This window comes from Natator depressus, chromosome 3, assembly GCF_965152275.1.
Source record: "Natator depressus isolate rNatDep1 chromosome 3, rNatDep2.hap1, whole genome shotgun sequence".
NCBI classification, from domain to species: Eukaryota; Metazoa; Chordata; order Testudines; family Cheloniidae; genus Natator; species Natator depressus.
In genome coordinates this window covers 151,314,910-151,335,279 of record NC_134236.1, presented here as the reverse complement: position 1 = coordinate 151,335,279, position 20,370 = coordinate 151,314,910, and the positions used below count along the sequence as shown (strand labels likewise).

General features: G+C 38.7%; 1 protein-coding gene across 2 annotated transcripts in view; it reads left to right on the top strand.

Moving 5' to 3' along the window:
* Nucleotides 1–14,133, top strand: part of BTBD9 (BTB domain containing 9) — a 290,025-nt gene extending 275,892 nt beyond the window's left edge. For both annotated transcript variants that reach the window (XM_074949106.1, XM_074949108.1), the window contains exon 11: nt 3,396–14,133. In XM_074949106.1, the coding sequence (XP_074805207.1) occupies nt 3,396–3,590 (195 nt within the window). In that variant the 3' untranslated portion in view covers nt 3,591–14,133. The remainder of the gene's footprint in view (nt 1–3,395) is intronic.
* The last annotated feature ends 6,237 nt before the right edge of the window (nt 14,134–20,370 follow it).

Sequence of the window (20,370 nt, the reverse complement as noted above, 5' to 3'; positions counted from 1 at the left end):
TTATTACGCAGAAGTCAATGACTGCTCTTCTTAAAGGGTTGTATTCTTTTCCCTTTGAAGTCTGATGGCCAAACTCCCATTGACTTCACAGAGAGAAGAATTAAGTCCCTACTTCCTTCCTTTACATAACATGCCACACCTAAGCTGCTGTTATCATAGTGTCTATAAATGTGTTACTCAGTTTATTCCCCCTGTTTAATGTGTCCGAGTTTGTTTAGATTATTGATACACAGCAGTATCTCGTTGTTACTGTTCTGTTCTTTTCACAAATTTGTTTTGATTTGTTACATGACTTCCTCATCCTTTTAATCAATCAGATCATATGCTCTTTGGAAAATTCTTACCATTCACTTCCTGCCTTTATCATATTTATATTCAAGCCATAAATTATTCTGCTCCTTTCATTTTATTCCTTCACAATTTTTTGTCTCAGTTACATAGGAAATTAATCTGGGCACATGCTTTGAAATTAATCTGGGCACATGCCGCTTGTGTATCATTCTTTTTCAGATGACCAGATTTATTTGCCCGTAAATAGTAGACTTCTTGATTGAAACAGTGTAATTTTAAACAAAATGGGCTGCTGACAGCCTGTTCTCAATGAGGAGTCCTCAACTCTAGGATGTACTTCCCTACTTGGTCTGTCAGAGCCTGGATTTTATGACTTTTAGAGCATAATCTGTGTTTTTTCCACACTTTTCTCAGGATGGCAGTGGATGGTTGAGTGTTTTTTGTAGTTGGTAGGTGACATTAAACCATTTTGTAAATGTTTTTATTTAATTATTATAAACTCTTCTGTCCATTCCTATGTTTTTTCCATTTGTTGACAGAATTGAAAGCCATAAATTTCAGATGAAATATTGGTTTTTTGTATATTTCAGTACAAAAAGTTTTCATTGGCTTTTTTCCTTGTACTTATCAGTCTTTCTATTTTTTTATAAATAAGAAAAAAGAACATTTGTTCTCCTCAGGTCTTTTGTCATTGGTTTATTGTGACTGAAAGTTTTGGATGATGTCCCTGATAGACCAGTGCCATGTCTGCTGGAAGAGGCCTCTTGTCCTCAAACAAATGTAGGGGAGTTTGGCTCTCCTTATTTGGATGCCAGAACTTCATCAAATTTCCCAAGAGAAGCACAAGAAATCCTCAGATTAGAGGATAATACTGAGTTCTTGGTTCCTGCTTTTATAAAGAAGCACATGCATCATTGTTTGTTTTTACTTTATCTGTGGTTACATATCTAAATCAAATACTGAGTGGAATTGATACATCCAGGACTGTTCTTCTGAATCCTCCTCCCCTTCAGCAGCGTTGTTTTATATATGTTAAAGTGAAACAATAATAAAACACCTCTTAAGTCCACAGTAGTGTCAATGTGGCAGCTTCTGAGGTGAACATTACAGCCTGGTATGAAAAAGAAATGGTAACAATGAAAGGTATAATTTAGGAGCCAAGTTTTTCTGATTTTATAGATTGATATCAGCTAATGGTTAGTAATAGCTACTGTATAAAAAGATGTATCACTATATAAATAGAAGATGAAATTTTAGATGAGAAACACTATTTGCATAGGACATTGTGGGAGCATGGAGTGTCTCGATTTCGAGACCTGTGCCCTACCCGTTTTAACCACACCACCTTGCTAGGAAAGCAGTGTACTATAAAGATGCATTGATCAGCTATAGTCCATTTCCTTAAATCCTGATACTTGTAATGGAAGCTAGAAAAATGACAGTGGCTGTTACCTTCAAAACTTTAAAACTTAGCAAGTAATCACAGTCTTTGAGGAATCTATTTAATGAAAGACAGCACAGCAACGCAATTGCAAATGCAGAGATGAGTTGACTCTACAAAAGAAGCTAACATTATATATATCACACCTAGAAATGGAGAGAAAATAACAGAGCAGACGACAAAAAAAAATTGCAAGAATTCTGGCACCAAGAAAGACACAAGAAATTATAATAAGAGAGCTACAGAGAACATGACTGTGAATAAAGCTCTCTTGGTTTCATACACGCTGTTGGGTTCTAAATTAGCTAGCAACTCTCAGGAAAAAGATCTAGGGGTTACTGTAGACAGTTCAATGAAGATGTCTGCTCAATGTGCAGTCACAGTGAAAAAGGCTAATAGGATTCTAGATTGTATTAAAGACAGGGTAGAAAATAATAGATAATATTATACTGGTCTTGTATAAATCAATGATCTGTCTACACTTTGTGTGCTTTGTTTGGTTTTGGTCATCTGACCTCAAAAAGGATGTTGCTGAACTTAAAAGGCCTGGGAAAGGACAGCTAAGATTCGAAGAGGTTTCAGTGAGTTTATGTGGCTATGAGATGAGATTTAAATGTTTTGGACTGTTTAAGAGGAGAATAAGAAGAAGCATGATAGCATACAAAATAATGAATGGATTAGTAAAAACTAAACAGGCATCTCTCTTCAGCTTGTGCCATGACAGAAGAACAAAAGGACACTCAATGAAATTGATTGGCAGCAAATTTAAAATTAATAGAAGGAAAGATTTATCTACACAGTTGGTGGTAAACCAGTGCAATTGACTGTCATGGAAAAATCATTGAAGCAAACAGTTTAGTGGCATTTATAAGGACCCACTGAATAGCTATGTGAACAGGTGTTCTATAAGCAGCTATACTAACCTAGGAAATATGGTGAAAAATGTTGAAAGGGAAATCCTCCTGTTTTAGGGCCTAAGATAATCACCTGCAGGGTCTGGAAGGAGTTCCCCTATGTACTGCTTGCACAATGATCACATCTTGAAACATCAATTGTTGGCTGCTACTTGAAGCAGAATACTGCATTTGATGAAGCAATGGTCTCCTTGGACCTGGCAAATCCTGTATTTCTGTGTACTGCAAAATATTGCATCTGCTGAGGTGTTGCTGAATACAGTAGAGGGCACTCATGAGATAGCATCATCTGCATTACAATGTTACTTTAATTCATAGATAATGTAGATGTTCAGCCTTTCTGGAGTTTAATTAAGTCATTTTCATTGTCATTTGATAGCTTTTAGGTTATAGATGTGCTGCTTTGCAAACTAAAGGATTTTTCCAAATCACCAAAATGTCCCCATATGCCTCAGAACTATCTATCTGACTGAATTCAGGCTCAGCACCTCAAACTAAAGGCTACCAGACATAAAGGCTTATCGGCTAAGGCCTTCTCCCCCTACATGGCTGTTACTCACATTTGTTTCAACCCTAACAGTTGTGGGTTCTGAACATAGGTTGTTAAGCCCATGATGAAACATTCTAGCTTGGATCAGCCCTTTGGCACTGGCACGTTGCCTGCATGCTTCACTGAAGGTGTTGTTTAGTTCTGTTCACGCTTTCGCTACTGTTAATTGTTTTGCTTATCTCTTCATTTTTTTCCCCAGGTGTTTCACTGTGTGCATTTTGAGTGTCCAGCACAAAACAGTGCCCACAAGGAAGAGGGTAACGAGGAAGTGGCAACAGCAGAACTGGGCACTGGCACACAACAGCTTGTTTCTCGCCCAGTTCGAGCCTCAAGCACCAGTTCTCTGCACTCCCTCACTGGATCCACCTCACGTACACATGCTCACCAACCATAAAGGAGAGTGTAAAGGAGCTTTTGCAGTCTCCATGATGCTATACGAAATTATTCACAACCTTCTTGTACAGGCACCTTTTTTCTTGTTCTCTCAGTGAACAAAGGGGACCATGCCTGGCAGCTGGAAATGCTGAAATGGAAAAGGCTTTCCAAGGACACAAAGGGGCTGCTTCACTCTCTTCAATTTGTTCAAATCAGGCTGGTCTCCGGGGGGATAAAATAGATCTTCAATCTATATCAAGTCCCCCATTAACACCCTACCTCTTTAATCTAACCAAGGAAAGGAGAATGGAAGGAAATAAAAGGCAGAGCCAGATTGGAATACAAAAATGGCATATGAACCGTAGACTGGAAGGAATATAAATTAAGTATTTGTTACCTGAAGGCACCGATTAGGAAACAGAATGATGATCTTTATGACATCACTAGGGAAAATAGATTATTTTTATTTTTTTAAATTATTCTTAATCCATATTCCTTTGTAAATGATAAGCTGTTTTCTAAATCATTTTGACTGGGTGTCCGACTTTTCCCTAATTTTCGGCTGTATTACATACAGTACAATAGATTAGGGAAGTAACAGGCATGTGTATCACCTGGTATGACAAGGAAAAAACCCTCATGATAAAAACAAATCAATTCATGGATGCTGTATTTAATTCTGACTTTACTTGAATTGTTGAGTTACGAAATTGTCATTTCTTATCTATGTTCCAAGTGGGAAATTCCTAGTCAAGCTTCCAATTTGACAAGTAGATAACTATCTGCTTAATTCAAAGATGATTCTTCAAGTTTTACTTAAATTTCTACAAAAATTATTGTAATTTGTCAAATGTGGTGTTTGTGTTTAGAAAAGCAGAATTACAGCTGACCACTGGCATGCTGCTGATCAGACTCAGCAATACAAAAATGAGAATTTGCAGTCAAAAATATTTTAAAGAAAATAATAGACTACAGTGTTCAACTAGGGATTTAAAAAGCCGCTTATACACTTTTCTCATAATCTTCATGGAAAAAAATTAATGTAACTATTGTAGTTTGATCTGACTCTTCATTGGTTCTTGCTTTAGTAATTTACATCTCCGTGTTAACTGTCCTACTTGTCCTTTGTAACTTGATCAGATTATCTGCTTTTTTTCTTAATCTTGAGCATTTTCACATTGTGATCACCAGGATCCTCTAATCTCCAGTCCATGTGACTTAGCAAAAGCTCCACATCTCACTGGGCTTGCCCGTGTGGGAAGAAGAGGTTCTGTTTTTACACACAATATTGATGTCATTGGCAAAAATAATTAGGAAAGATTGATATTTCTTCTGAAGTACATGATCTTTGGAGCATCTACTGTTCAAGTTTATCGACCTGGAATTTTTTTTCTGTTGGTCTAATACACCTTTGCCAGAGCAAAACAAGATGACAAGTCAGAGTTAGTCAAGTCAAATATGATTTTCCTCTGCTTGAACATAATGATATAATGAGTTGTATATCAATCTATCACACTGCTTAACCTGAAAGAATTTCTTTCTGAATACCAGTTGGGCTGAAAGCATGAAGGAACAGATAGCATGGTGGCTACAAAACAGCAGAGACTTGACAGAGAAAAAAAGAAATGTTTCCTCTTTCTGATATATTTCCTGTAAAATTGAATAACTTTGGCAATTTTATCTTTTTTTCCTTATCGCCAGACCCATCTTCAGTCTTTCTCATGTTAGCTCCTGTATTCCCTCCCCAAACCGTTTGCCCCCATTGCCTGAATCAAGATGGTTCTTATTGGAGATGCATGGACATTACGTGATACATTTTATTAGGTGTCATGGCTACCCCTCATAGTGCTTAATAGAGGTGCTCTGCATGTGGAATGTTGCTCATGAGCTATCAGCTAGCACTGGCTGCTGATTACCACATTTATTTAGCATAGTGGAATTCAGACTAAGTATTGGGTACAGAGCTCTTTGATTAACTTCAAGTACAGAGGTAGAAAATTTTAGACTAAACTTTTATTTAAAAAGAAACAAACAAAAATCCCTTGACAATTGTAATCTTTGCTGGACCTATTGAGTTGCATGGAGCCTGCCTTGTCTTTCTTGGGTTGATCCTTCAGCATCAGAGTTGACATTGGCAAGAGACTACAAATAAATTAACAACTAATTTCACCATTCTCAGACTGTGAATAAACAAATTACATCATTTTCCAGTTTTGTTAGCTCTAATTGCCACCATTGTAGGGAGTGTTGTAACATAAGAATGAAATAGATCTATACCAATTGTCCCTGGGTTTAGACTCTCACAGACAAAATGCAGGGTTTTGAATGTATACTTCCCAGACATGGACAATTATTTTGTAGAATACTGCTGAGCCAAAAAAAGACTCTTTAGAAGCCATCAGTCTATACCCTTCCTTCTGGCATTCTCTCTGATCTTGCCCTCTGAGGCTTCATAGATCAAAGATATCTATATATTCTAGATTTCTTATTACATCTACTAGCCACCCAGGCCTCTATTCACCCCAGTTTTGGGACATGAAGAATTTGAAAGATTAACCTATAGCAGAGTACATGTGAGAGATTCTCAAAGTGCAGAGCAACAGGATCTGTAGAACTTCAAATATCCAAAAAAAGTATGTCAGCCACAGCTGAGATAAATTACCTCATCCTTCCTCACAAACAAATAGGAATTTTTTAACATTATGATTCCCCATCACATCATGCCACTTTCACACACCTGTTAGTCCCCTCTCTGATAATTATTTGTGTTTTGAACCTGTCTCTGAAGTGAGTCATTGTATCTGTGTTGGCACAGAATTTTCAAACCTTTGCAAGCCAAAATAACCCCACCACTTTCCATTTTGTGGTTTGGATCTTTTAGTCTTGTATAACGAGTATTGTTGGTGGTTTTGGAGTTGTATGTTTTGAGCATCTCATTTTTGCTCAGTCTTTAAAAACCCACAAAATCTATTTATTGCCTGGTATGCTCTTCTGCCATGAACATTCTCTTCCAATATAATGTGCCAGTGGTGAGGCAGGAGGATTAATTTATATTTTGGTATAAATGTATATGGTATAATGGTATAAAGTCTCAGCTTTTTCCAGTTCTTTTATAGATTTTCTTCATTGTGGGATTGCTGCTTAATTGAATTCTGGTATTCATGTATGATTTTTGTCAACCCTGCTCTGAGTTTTTAGCTTGTTTCTTGATGGAAAGAACTAAAAGCATAGTTGAGCTGCTTAGATGTACCATTAAAAAGTGTGTCCCTTCAGGATGATGGGATATATACAGGTACTCTGAACTATATAGCATACATGTATATTTTATCTGTGACTGAGATAGAACAGGACTGACCAGATGTTCTCTTGTCTCCTGTCAGACTGTAGGAGTTTTGTTGTTAGATCTCTATGCTAATAGCATTTGTTTATATTCTCACTCTAGAGACATTGTTTCTATTTAGCACTTAAATTGACTTTGACATTAAAAACGATAAACTCCACCCTCAGTTTTTCCCTATTCTTTTTCATTTCCTCTGTTTTCTCCCAATGCTAGCTTCAGTTTAGACTAGCATCAAGCTCATGTGGTGCTCAGCAGAGTTACCTTTAAAGTTTCCTTTTTTAATTAAGTGTCTCTTTCTTCCAAATACATTAAAAACACTTTTATTCCCAGAAACGTCTGGCACCAAACCAAACTATATTTTCAGCAAGAGCAGGCCGTATTTTAAAACTGATTTCTCTGGGAAAATGAGTTTTTGAATTGAGCAAAAATTGCTCGGCTCTGTTTTCCAAACCATTGTCAAACAACCCTACAAACAAGCTCCTGAAAGATCAGTTTAGACTTTCTTTAATTTAAAAAGCAACAAAAATATAATTTTGTCTTTCTCTAGCAAAGGAAACTACCACTGAAAGAAGCAAGTATTTTTATTTTTCCATGGAGGGACATTTGATAATGCAGAGGCACAGTTTCCCATTTCATGAGCCTTCATTTAAGAAGTTCCTTTTGACAATGAAGCAATGTGGTAAAAAGCAAAGAAAATTAAATTTGTTTTCTTCCAGGAATTTGCAGTGTGTACTTTTTATTTTTACGTTATCTTCTGCAAAAGTAACATGTTCAGTTTGAACTGTAACAAAACAAGTGAATCCAAGGCTGATGTGAGACGTTTAGCACAGAGGTGAAATTAGCCTTTTTCATGTAGAGGAAACTTGGTGCTTCAGTGCAGTTTGCTTCCTCTGGAGCTCCATTTATTTCTCTTTCTTTAGAAATCAATTCTGCATGTTTGTCCTGACTACAACTCCCACTGGAGTTCAGTGCTTATTAGTGCTGTGGAAAATTTTAATGCAGTTAATGTATCTTCACCTTAATGTATTTTTATTATTATAACATTAAATTAGAGAATTTTCTGTATTGTATCTGCTTTGACAAGTTGGTAGGCTCTTCTGATAGAGGAAGAAGGTGAAAGGTCATGATTAAGGTGCTACTTGAATTGTGGGATGATTGTCATATAATTGCGGTTGAGTCGCGGACAAGACATGGGAAATTGCGGAAAAGTAATAATGGGCCTATATTATTTGCAGTAATTTGGAAAATGCGCTCCCTCTGTCAGCCGTGCATGGGATTGACAGTGGAAGCTCCCAGTGTCAGCCACCTGGCTGATGGACGGGGCTCCTGCTGTCAGCCGTGCACGGGGCTGAGGGCCAGGGCTCCCACTGTCAGCGCCCATCTGATGGACGGGTTCCGCTGTCAGCCCCGCGCATGGATAGACTCCTGCTGTCAGCTGCCAAACTGACAAAATTGCAGTGGAAACCTTATATTGCAGAATCCCCAATGTCTGCAATATAAGTAGGGCCTTAGTCATGATGTTGGTAATTCAATACTGTAGGTAAATGAAACCGATTTTTCTGGGTTTCTTCAATTGACAAAATATGAAGTTTTAATATCTATAGATCATTTAACAATATTATGCATAGCCAGAGTCAGTGCAGAGACTAGAAGGTAAAGTTACTAGAGTTTATTATTGCATTGTTAGATAGAGCTACTAGTTCTGTTGGACCAAAATGTATGCGATGCCCACCCAAGAATATAAAATATGGAATCAGAGACTAGACTAACTCAGTTTTTGAACTTTTCTGGCAAATGGGAATTTTGTAATTATTTTCCTTTTAGGAAGTATTTGTTGTCTTTATATAAGTTTTGCAAGGTGCTCAGATACCATTGGGGTGAGTTTGGAATACGTTTTTAGGAAGTTATAGTAGTGATGGTTGTAGCCATTAGGAAACATCAAAGCCAGTTAAAAACAACAATCTTCTGCATGCATAAAGTCAAATTAGCTGCCATGGTGCAAGGACATATTTTGGAAATATTAATTTACAGGTTCCAGAGTCTAGGGCCTGATTACCCACTGCTTCCCAATTGTGTATCTATTAATGATTTATTTAAGCTACAGTCTTGATCTTGTAAGTTAATTGATTGCCTGCTAATTTGAATTAACTAATAGAATTGTAAAGTGCAGTGGTGGTGTAGCCATGGTAGTCCTGGGACATTAGAGAGAGAAGATGAGTGAGGTAATATCTTTTAGTGGACCAACTTCTGTTGGTGAAAGAGACAAGTTTTTGAGCTACACAGAGCTCTACCTGAAGAAGAGCTCTGTGTAGCTCAAAAGCTTGTCTCTTTCACCACAGAAGCTGGTCCAGTAAAAGATATTACCTCACCCACCTTGCCTAGACAGTTGTAAAAGTTAATCTAGATGCTCCAAAAACCTGTGTTCTAAGATACAAATGCTTATTTCTGGTCCCGATCTCTCAGTGTATTCCAAAGCTTGGGGCAGCTAGACAAGCATTTAAAGTTTTGTTAGTGAACTTAGGCTAATAGGTAAATTGATGAACTTGAGTTACAACAGAATCAGGTACTCTGGTCTAGATGAGGCCTTGCACCTGTGCAACTGGGTATAAAATGCTACTATTGTAATTTGGTAGCATATTACACCCTTTTTATGGTCACTTAAAAGTGATGTACACAAGGTGTGAAACAGTGGACATTCAAGTCCGGGGTGTTCATGTTGTTCCCAGTTGAGGGATGTTTGTAATTTGGCTGTAAGTAACACACATAAAATAGAGCAAATTGCATATATCCATCTTCAGGACAATAGTGCAGTCCGTAGACACTACAGGTCCCACTTGACTCCCTTGTATGCTGTGACCTGTTGTCTCCCTGGAGTGAACGTCCATATTAAAAATTAGGGTGTTTGTGGAAGTGTGCAGGCTGTACTTTAGCCAGCTCTCCTACACGTGATTTTTGTGAGTGTCAGTTGGAAATCCACAAGCACTCATTAGAAAGCTTTGATGATATGAGTAGGAATTGTGCCCACATATTACGGCAAAATTGGGTCCTTTGTTTTAGATTTAAAATGCTTCAGTAGCAGTTTAAACTTTTGAAATTGCCATGTAGCTTATCTTAGACAAAGGGAATCCAAGATGACAACTGTGATATATGGGATTCTCATGGGGGGAAACTGAAAATTCCTGCCATTTTCCCATAGGATGGCTACAATTTACAGCTGATGGAAGTTGAGTTACACATCACTTATGTTTAGTTACTCATGCATTTTATTACTGTAACATATATGAATGGTGGCAGTAACTGAATAACAAACCTTACTCAGAGTAATAATACCCTGCTGGCATAAGTCATTATTAGCGAAATCAGAGAATTATCTCTTCGCCCACCTCCTCACCCCCAGTCTAATAGAATGATAAGTATAACTTTTTTCAGAGCATTGAGCTGTATCCCTTACATAAGTGTGCTGGGAATTGCAGTTCAGACTCCATCAGGTAAACCACTAAAATCCTCATATAGGGAGTAAACAGGAGCCCCCCACTGTTACTACAGGCCCTGAGCTGTAGTAGAGGCAATGGAAGTGCTGTGGGACTGCATTGTTGGTGCAATATAAAAACTAACAATGTATCCCCAGAACTTTCACTAGAACTATTTCCTTATTGATCACCTCAGCCCATGCATTATTTGTGTGCAATCCCAATGAATCAAACCCCAGTTAACAGAAGGTAAGCTTGTTTCCCAGGATTTTCAGTGCTGTCTGGTGAGTCATGAAAGCTGGCAGAAACATCAGCAACACTCTATGGTATGTTCGTGTGAGGGTTCTGGGGCATATACAGAACTGACTTAAATATCCTATCAAACAAAATGCTGTTTATCTGAAGGTGTCAAATGTCTCCTGAAACCTTTGGATAAGCAGGGTTGTATTGTACTTATTCAGACCAGTGCCTACACCTTGAGACCGTGCACCATGTAATCTAACTCAATAACAATTATTGAAGCGTCTCTCTAAACAAACACTAGTAAACTTACACACCTACAAGGAAATACAGTAGTTCTTTTTCTTGGTAATGTTTTGAGACTATACAAATACCTGTAGTCTCTGTGTGATGCAGGTGATTTATGATAAATACCTAGCATGTACATACCTTTATGTGTATAGATAGATGGTATAAAGAGTTCCCCTTCAATTAATATTCTCCTTTTATGAAAACATTTAGATATTGTACTTCCCTGGAAGTACAGTCAGCCGCTAGAACTGTTGTCTGGCACCTTCTACATATGTTTATTGCTTTTTGTTTAATTCAGCTGCTAAATTCTTCACAGGAATTTCTCATAGGAATTTGACACATGCAGAAACTACACTTTCAAAGGAATCACAAATGGCTTCATTACTAAGGACCTGAAGCAGGTTCTTTCTGCTTTCTACCTTTCAGGACTATGTGGTGCAAGAGGAAAATATAGATGTGACCTGGAAAAAATAGGATTATTATTAAAAGTGGGCAGAGATGCAGCCTAGGGTGCAAAGGGAGCTTCAAGTAACAGATTAAAGCTAAATGCTGGTAGGAGGACTGGGAAATCCAAAACTTCTTAATCTGATACAGAGGGTTGATAAGATTCTGCTTTGACATTTGTGTTTGTCCACTTGTACTCATTTTATAACAAAGACTTTATTAACATTTCCTAATTTGGGACTGTTGTACAGATGAAATGCAATTTACAGGCATTAGGAAGTAAATATTTTAAATGATATGAAGAGAGATTATATAACAAGACTATGGGGTTTAACATGGTTAAGAGTCGAGGTATACCAATCTTATATTAGCGAGTGCTCTCATAATGAGCCATCTGATGATGAGATTGTCGTGTAGTTGCAAACATGCACATATATGCATACATATAACTTAGAAAGTATATGTAGATGTTTCATAAATCCATGTCACCAGAATCCTGAAATTCATTTGAGTCTTATTTTTACTTAGACTCTCGTTCATATTTTTTTCTTTTAATTTAAAGAATTTTATAATCTAGATTTTGTTATGGAAAGGATTATAACAAAAGTGAACATAAAGCCATGGAGAATAGACTGTAAGGAACAATGCAGAAATAGTTTCTAGGGGAAGGGTTCAACAGGGATGCCCCAGGCCTACCAGCTCCTCTTTTTTTGTCTCTACTCACTGCTCCTGTTTTTTTTCTCCTTTCTGCACCTAACATATATTTTTCTGAATGATGATGAACTAAAGGGACTTAGCTGTTCACCTCTCTGCCCCATACCTGAGTAATGTATATAAGTCCCAATTCATTAGAATCCAAACTTTCATTGTAAGTAGTAGAAAGCTGAGAATTATTAAGGTGCAAAGTTTAAGCCAATCTATCCAGGCACCAGGGAAGCACCCGCTTTCACAGTCTGCATGCGTTGTGGCTCTGATCATTCACCACTGAAGTCAATGAGGGGATTGCCATTGACTTCAAGGGGTGCAGGATCAGGCTTTGTGTGGGATTGTGTAGTTTACATCATGCACCGTTACCATCATTTCTCCACTCCTGGAATTCACCAGTACAATACACTGATACATTTATTGTATTGTGAGAATATTTTCAGTCAGCTGCACTGGCAAAAGAAAGTATCCATTGAGCATGTCTTGCCAGAGCAACAAATACAAAGTAGATAATTATCTTTAGATTCAAACATCCCATACAGCTAATCTATTCATTTAGGGCCCAATTTCTACTAACTTACTCTGAGAATCTTGAGACACGAGGTTCTTGTAATATTTTGGGTTCCTCTCCTATATTGACTTTATTATTATAATTTTTTTAATAGTTGGGTTTTCTTTGTGGAGTAAATTTTAATGCCCTTGGTTCAAAGCTCATGAAAGAAATGTTAGGGCCAGGCTTAATGCATGTGGGGCCTGTTATGAATTTCTCCACTCATCTGTCAATGGTCCTCATTCCTGACCTGCAGCAGACTCCCTGGTCCCATTCCTCCCCAGCAGAGACTGCCAGTTGTGCTATATAATGGTGGTTTTGTGCATTAACCGTCCTTTGCCATCTTTCCCCCTTTACCAGGTTTCTTGAGAATAGGCTTCCATAGCTTGGTTCTAAACTACCTCACACCCTGTTGTGAACAGAGATGCGCTGATGCTAAAATACTTGCTCTGTGATGGAGCTGTTGGGTGCTCTTAAGATGCCCATATAGATGTAGTTATACCAGCCTAACACGCGGTGATTTCATTTTTGGGAATACTGCCCCCCAGAAAGAGGTACTTACTGGATGAGCTCAGAGCCACACCCATTCAGTCCCATACTTGTCCCTCATTCCAAGTGGAACCTTTAGCAAAACGCTTGCCATATCCAATCTCCTCTCTGTGTTTGAAGGAACATGACATTTTCTGCAATTGACTATTGTAGCCCATCTTTAACTGTAAAACCCTTATAAAAATTGCTGTATCAGTCCTTGATGCCTGGCTGTGAGAAAGAGCTGTGCAATTGTGGTGAGCTGTGCCGATCATGTAAGAATAATTCCATCCACAGCATGCTTTGATGACCTTGGTGGCATATTTTATACTGCAGTTTATGTGCATTGCTAACCATTTTGACTAATTAGATTTGATGTAGAGCCCCAGTCCCAGATTGTCCTGCAGTTATGCAATCAATAACTTTGGGAATTGTCTGGTCTTGTAAGTTTCGCATCGATCAAAGCAGCAAACTTCTTTAGTACTGATTTCCTTGCTGCTTTGGGAACTCTTCACCAGTGGACATGTACATTACCAAACAAACATTTTGTAACCTGGAATTTTCTGTGAACATTTACATCCTTGTACGTTGTCTCCCAGAAAGCATGTGTATTAGTAATGAAGGATTTTAGAATTGTAAAACTGATATAAGACAATCCAAGCATGCTCCAGAATGTTTTGTATTGAAAGAGGATGAAAAAGCTGATTACCTGAGGATTTTGGAGAGCTAGCTCTGGATTTCTTTCTTTCTTTCTTTTTTCTTTCTTTCTTTTTTTTTTTTTAAGTGTTTCAAAGAGGAGCAAAACTCCTCAGAGTGAATGCCAGACCAGACAATGCTCAAAGCAAATGTAAAGTTGAAACTGTTATGCTTTGTATTTATTTCTTAGTTTGTTTCCTTTAAAATATATATGTTAAACAAGAAAAAAAGATATATATTTACAGTGTTGAAAACTAGAAGTGCACCCCTACAAGGTGATATGGATGTGATTTTAGGAATAAAGTGATCTTTTGTGCTTAATCTCTCGTCTGGAGTTTTCTTGAAAATAATGACCAGTTTTGACAAATAGAATCTGGTGCTGTTACATGTTGCTTCTGTGAATGGAGATAGTCGGGCAGAGTTGGGCAGAATTCCAAATTAATGGCAAGGCCCGTTTTGGCATATAACACAAAATACAAGTATTCTGTTATCAAAGTGTGAATCTCTGAAGCCAATGGGAATGTTGAGTTCAATAGCTGTAGTACACAGTCTCAGTGCACTTTTGCTTTTATTGCCAGAACATACCGTTGTTGTCTCTGGAGGGAAAATGTGTGAGAACAATGCAGAAGAAATTGAGATTATGTTCTATATTTTACAAAAGAATATTCTATATTTTACCAAAAAAAAAAAGAGAGAGAGAGAGAGAACATTTTCAAATATGGGTACCTAAATGTTGGACCTAAATAAAAATGGTTTGCGTTTTCAGAGGTGACAGTTATCCTGGACCACTGTAAAAATTGTTGGGTGTTCAGAACTTCAGAAAATCAGGCCAGTTTAATCTGCAGCCCTAAACAGGGCTTTAAATGCCTAACTTTAGCAACCCCAGATATAAAAATTCTGGTTTGTGTGCTTTGAATGGATTTCAAAGTGCCCTTTGTCTGATAGCAACTAATGCTCTAGCATCAGTGTTTAATTCCATGTATCTTATGTCAGTGGTGGCTCTCTGTGTATGGAGAACTCAAGAGTTTTACTGGTTGTGGTGTGCTTTGCTAGTTTTTTATCTTCTCTTCTTGTACACAAATGTGCAAACCCTGTTGCCTAGATAGTGCAGGGCTCAGACTGAGGGGGAAAAGATAAGTGATGTTACTCTCCCAAAATCTGCACACAACCAGGGCTCCACCAACATCACTTATGTTCCAGTTGGGAGTAGAAATTGATGATGGAGTCTGGTATTTTCTTTGGTGCAGTCTTGTTTATTTATAAGGAATGTACGAAGTCTTGCTTCTCCAAATGCAGCAGAAACCAACAGCAAAAGGAGTAGATTCTTAACTTACAGGCCCATACTTCTTTTCAGCCAGCATTCTTGACTTGGGTGGGGGATTTTGATTAATTAATCCTTACAGTTATGTTTGTTGAAGTCTGTGTTCACACCCATCAATCTCAACAACGTTTTAATGCAACTCATAACAAGGTTTCACCCAGCTCATACAATGTAATGCTGCCCATCGCAAGTATCGCATACATGAGTATTAGCAGACAGAGTACCAAAAATATCCTTCAGTATGAAAGGAGGAAGAAACCTAAAGAAGGACAGTGCTGAGGAGAATGTACTTAATTTCTCACTGCTCTGGGAAGATCCCAGCTTGCTCTAGTAGTCTCACCATCTACTGGTAGGGATCCAAACAGAAAATACAGGGGAAATGCAGCTAAGTTATCAAATGACAGCACAGTGGAGAGGTCAGCTTTGAAACTCTAGCCTGGAGCCTTCTTCCAAAGTTTGATTGTAATTCTAAAGGACAGACTCACCTCTTTTAATCAGTGGTGGTTTAAGCTTGTAACAACATCATGACAGGTCCTTTGAATCCCATTTGGAAAGGCTAAATGGTACAGATCTTGTTGGAAACATAATTTTACCTTCACAATATAGAACAAAATTCACATAAACAGGGAACATTTTTGGTTTCAAATTCATTTTGTAGCTCACCCTCTATTAGTTGCCGATTAAGTACCCCTGTAGGCTGTACTAAAGAAATTAATATCTTTCAGGAGAGCAATAACAGGGGCTATGGCTGCATCACAGCTCAAGGCAGGATCAAGAAACCATCCATATAAAGATCTTAGCCTGTCTCCTATTTTCCTGAGTCCCTCTCCTCCCCCCAATATACAGTGCTCCCAGAAAAGAAAACGTGTCCATCTTCCCCATGACTTTCTAAAAGTCAGCAATAGAGTGCCATGGACATAGAGAGAGGCAGAGTCCTAGGGGGCCTTTAACAAACAGCAGGCACACCACAGGAATATCTCTGGGTGAAAAGCAATCACTGGGCAGTTGCCTATGTCTAGCAGATACAGAATTAACTACAGTATCAACCTGCAGAGAAGATTTTTCTTTGTTTCTTTTGATTTCTACTTGTTTTACTGAGACATTCAGGGAGAAACAGAAGAAATACACAGATTCTCTGTTCCACCAGCCACAAGATGTCTGACTACTGCATGGGTTTCTTCCTGGCCTGCAGAAACAACTCCTGCACAGCAACAGTACACAGATCAAAGCTTTGACTGAAGTATTAACAGAACCTTGCACATCTGTAGTGCCTTTCAGTCTCAAAGTGCTCTCTGAATATTAAACTTCAGAAGACCTTGGTGAGGTAGGCAAATCGTATGGGGCTGCTTGACTTAACACTGAAATACAGCTATCCCTAGGACTGAATCTGTTTAGCAGTGTAAAGCAACATTGAGGAAGTGCAGGTGAATGCTGTACTTCTGTAAACTGGTAAACAGTGGCCACTTTCAGTGAAGAGGTAGCTGCATTTTGGTGGTGGGAAAAATTATTCCTTTGTATGTCTAGAGCCAAGTTTCAAGGTGAAGCATATGCAGGTGCACACATACATTTGTTCAGACCTGGCATGCACAAGTGGGCAAGAGCAAATCAGGTGTACACACATATGGTCTGTTGTGAGTGTGGTTTTGGTATTTGGACTTCTAAATTACGTAGATGATTCCTACAACTGTGAACTTTGAATATCTGGCCTGTTGTTTATAAATTATAAACTTTGTTGAGGATGGCAGCATCACTGGACTAAAGCAACTATATAGAAGTAAATGTCTTTCATCATCACGTAATCCCAGACACCCAGTTCTGGGTACTTCACATAAGGCAGAGCCCAGGCTGCATTCTGAAGTTTCCAGCTGAGCAGACATCCTGATTTCATGAGACAATGTCTGTGAGAGTGCGTGCGTGCAAGCAGAAGGTGCACATACCATAGTGATGCGTGCTCTATAAGAACCTAACTAGCAGACAGAGGAATGGGAAGCTACCCAGGGCAAGACTGAGGCTCTAAGAAGCTTTATAAGTCCATTCAGTTTAATGAGGCTGTAAACTATCAATGCATCATTGAGATGCATTAACATAATTCATGTCAGTGTCAGGAACTGGAAGATGTCTTGTTTTCTAACCACTTCATAATCTAAATATATTAGACTGTCCATAAGTAATTGTAATATAGCACAAATAGATGCACCTCTGGCCTGTGTTTTTCTTAGCAGAATACTCTTTTTTGGAATACTGCACAAAAATTGTTCTATTATAGACTGCTGGGAGAAAACTGTTTTTACTAGTTAGAGACCTATCAGCTCTTCTAGTCTCCTGTCCTGAGGAACTAGTGCAGGATTGTTTCTTTCATTGCCTTGCCCCACACAGTTTGAAATGGCTAACATAATGGAGCTTACACCTCTTCCTTTAGGAGACACTTTCACATCCTAACATATCTCACCTTTAGTAAATGTTTCCTGATAACAGTCTATTAATATAAAGGAAAAACTATGTTAAGGAGATTGGGCCACATTCTAGCCTGGTTCCATGTAAGGAATCAATAGGAGTCTGTCACAAATGTCCAAGTTAGACTATGGTCTTACTTGTATTTCCCTGCTTATTGGTATCAGTATTAAATAATAGCCCTAGGTAGACTTGGAAGTAAATAATATGAAAATGGAAATGAATACTTTTGTTGCTGGTACATAAGTTTTCTCCAGATGAAATCCACTGAGAGGATGCTGTGGCATTGGCTTGCTCGCTCTATACAAGGAAGTGATGTCTCTGCAACTCAGCCAGTTAGAAGAAATGTGCTTTTCAGATGATTGTGAAGAACACAGTGGTGTGGGTAGAAGGAAACCCCCATAAAATCACAGCTTCTGCTGTCATTGTGTCCTTACAGTTCTTCAGGGGCTTATACATACTTAAAAGCTTTCTCCCATGGATAGTGGTATTACTGAAAGCTGGACAGGATGGAAAATGTCCTCTTCTGGATGCTATGGTAACCCTCATCCTAAGGACTTCCCATCAGTAGAAGTACTGTTCTCTGATCCCAGACATCCCCATCCCCCTGTGACTGGAGGCCACCAGAAGTAACAGGATGGAGTAGACTAAATACAGGCTTGAAGGTCAGCTTTTTAAAAGGTAGCTAGAGAAGATTTTTGTGGCTGTTACACTCTGGTGGTGCTAATGCCCCAAAATTAAACCAATCTGTGAGCACATCATTCCCTCAACTCTTGTGGTCTTGGAAGCAATGGCCCAAGCATAAACAAATGAGCCTAGACTCTAAAATACTAATTCCCCACTACCTTTTCCTTATCTGTTCAGACCTATCCCAGACCCTGTGACTCACTGCAAGAAATCCAGTGCTCTTCAGGCATTTGTGGAGATGAGGTTTGACTGACTGTTAATGTTCAAGAATTTTATCTCTTTACATTGAGTTCACAAATAATCTGTTTCATTGATGATGATGGGCCAGCAGTTGTGGTTCCCTGCACATGGCTGGAGTGATTAAATCCTCTTCTCACAGAGAGAGATTGCTGTTCCATTCATGCCTGTATTAATACTGGCAACCTCTGTCACATAAACACCTGCTTCATGTTCACTTGTATGCCAGGATATTTTCTTTTTCCTTTTCTAACTTATTTACTTTGAAAATGACTCCCCTGTGGTAGCTTATCACAGGGGAACAGCTATGCCAACAGGCACAAACTATTTTATCTTGGCTGTTAGAAGGTGGGATGGTGAGGAAAAGACCCTCTGCCATCCTTCAGAGAATGATCCCTTAGTCTTGTGAGCTTCTGCGAATCCAAGCTCATTGCATGTGGAAGAGTTGTAAGGGAGCTTGGCTGGTCATTTTAGATTAGGTTGGCATGATACATAATCAGAATGACACTCTAGTGATGGTTGTAAAGGCCTTTTATTGAGTTAGGGAGTTAAGGCTGAAAGGAGCTGATGAAACACAAGCATCCCTGCACTGATCTGTGTTTAATAAGCTTGTTCTCACTAGCGATGAGCAAATCTCAAGTGATATGATGGTTCTGTTCAGTTTGAAATTCTTGTCTGAGCATCCAGCACAAACTGTCCAAATTTTTTTCAAGTTCATCTTGGATTATAGATTGTTGTCTCAGTCAGATGTGACCAAACTTCAGCCTGCAGCAAAATTCGGGTCATGTCAACACTCATTTTTAATGAAGATTTTGGAGACAGCAGGTGCCAGCACTCATTGCTGTGTGGAGCCATGTGGAGCCCACATTCCATGCTGGGCTTTGTATTCCCCACAGGTCCCATCTCCATGTGAAAGGTGAGGTAGCGGCAATCTGGTTGTACTTTGCCAACTCTGAGCAGCCGCCTGAAGCCTAGCAAGTTTCCAGTTTAGCCTCCCGTTGATAGAGTTTGGGGAGATCCATAATTTAAGTGGCATCTCCATCTTATGGCAAAGTTACTACTGATGAGTTCTGTCCCTCAGAAAACGCTATATAGACATTAGACAACAGTCCCCATATGAATTCTACTTCTGGGAGCCTAGAACAGCAGCCTTCACCATAATTTTCTTTCTTTGCGTGCAAATTAAATTGCCCATGTTTCTTGAGTGATTCTGACTTGAGGCTGACAGGCAGGTCATGTAATGTTAGCTAGTTTTCCCAAGGGGAATAATTTTATTCACCTGTCTCCTGCTCAACCATGTCCCTACTTTCTTTCCCCTTCTCTTCCACAGGCACGTGACTTAAGTGCAGCACAGACACTGTTAACAAAAAGAAATCCTTTGTGTAATGGATTTTTTTATCATGAAAGCTAAAATATTTAGGTTTTTAGCTCACTTAGTATTGTCATCTGCCAAAATGATCAGACAGATGACACTAGACAGATGACAATACTAATCCTACAGCAACTTCTCAAGGGAGAGTCTTATTGTAAAAATTGACATATATTGTACCAGGGTGCACATAATGCATTTAGGAGTGCTGCAATTTGCTGCTTCACACAGTTTGGTGCATCTCTAGGTCTTAATTACTCTTGTGTCAGAGTTTCCGCTAATCTCTGCCATCTCCAAGTTTGGGTTCTGGTAAAATTGGCAGATCCTTTATGTCAGCCCTCACTATTGGCGCTGTTGAGATGATGATTGATAAGGAAAGGCACAGATGTTTGCTTAATGGTTATTTTTCCAGGGGCTTCTGTCAGAGCTGCTGGCAGGGGGAGGAGGGAGAGTTGCCTTGGATAGTGCCA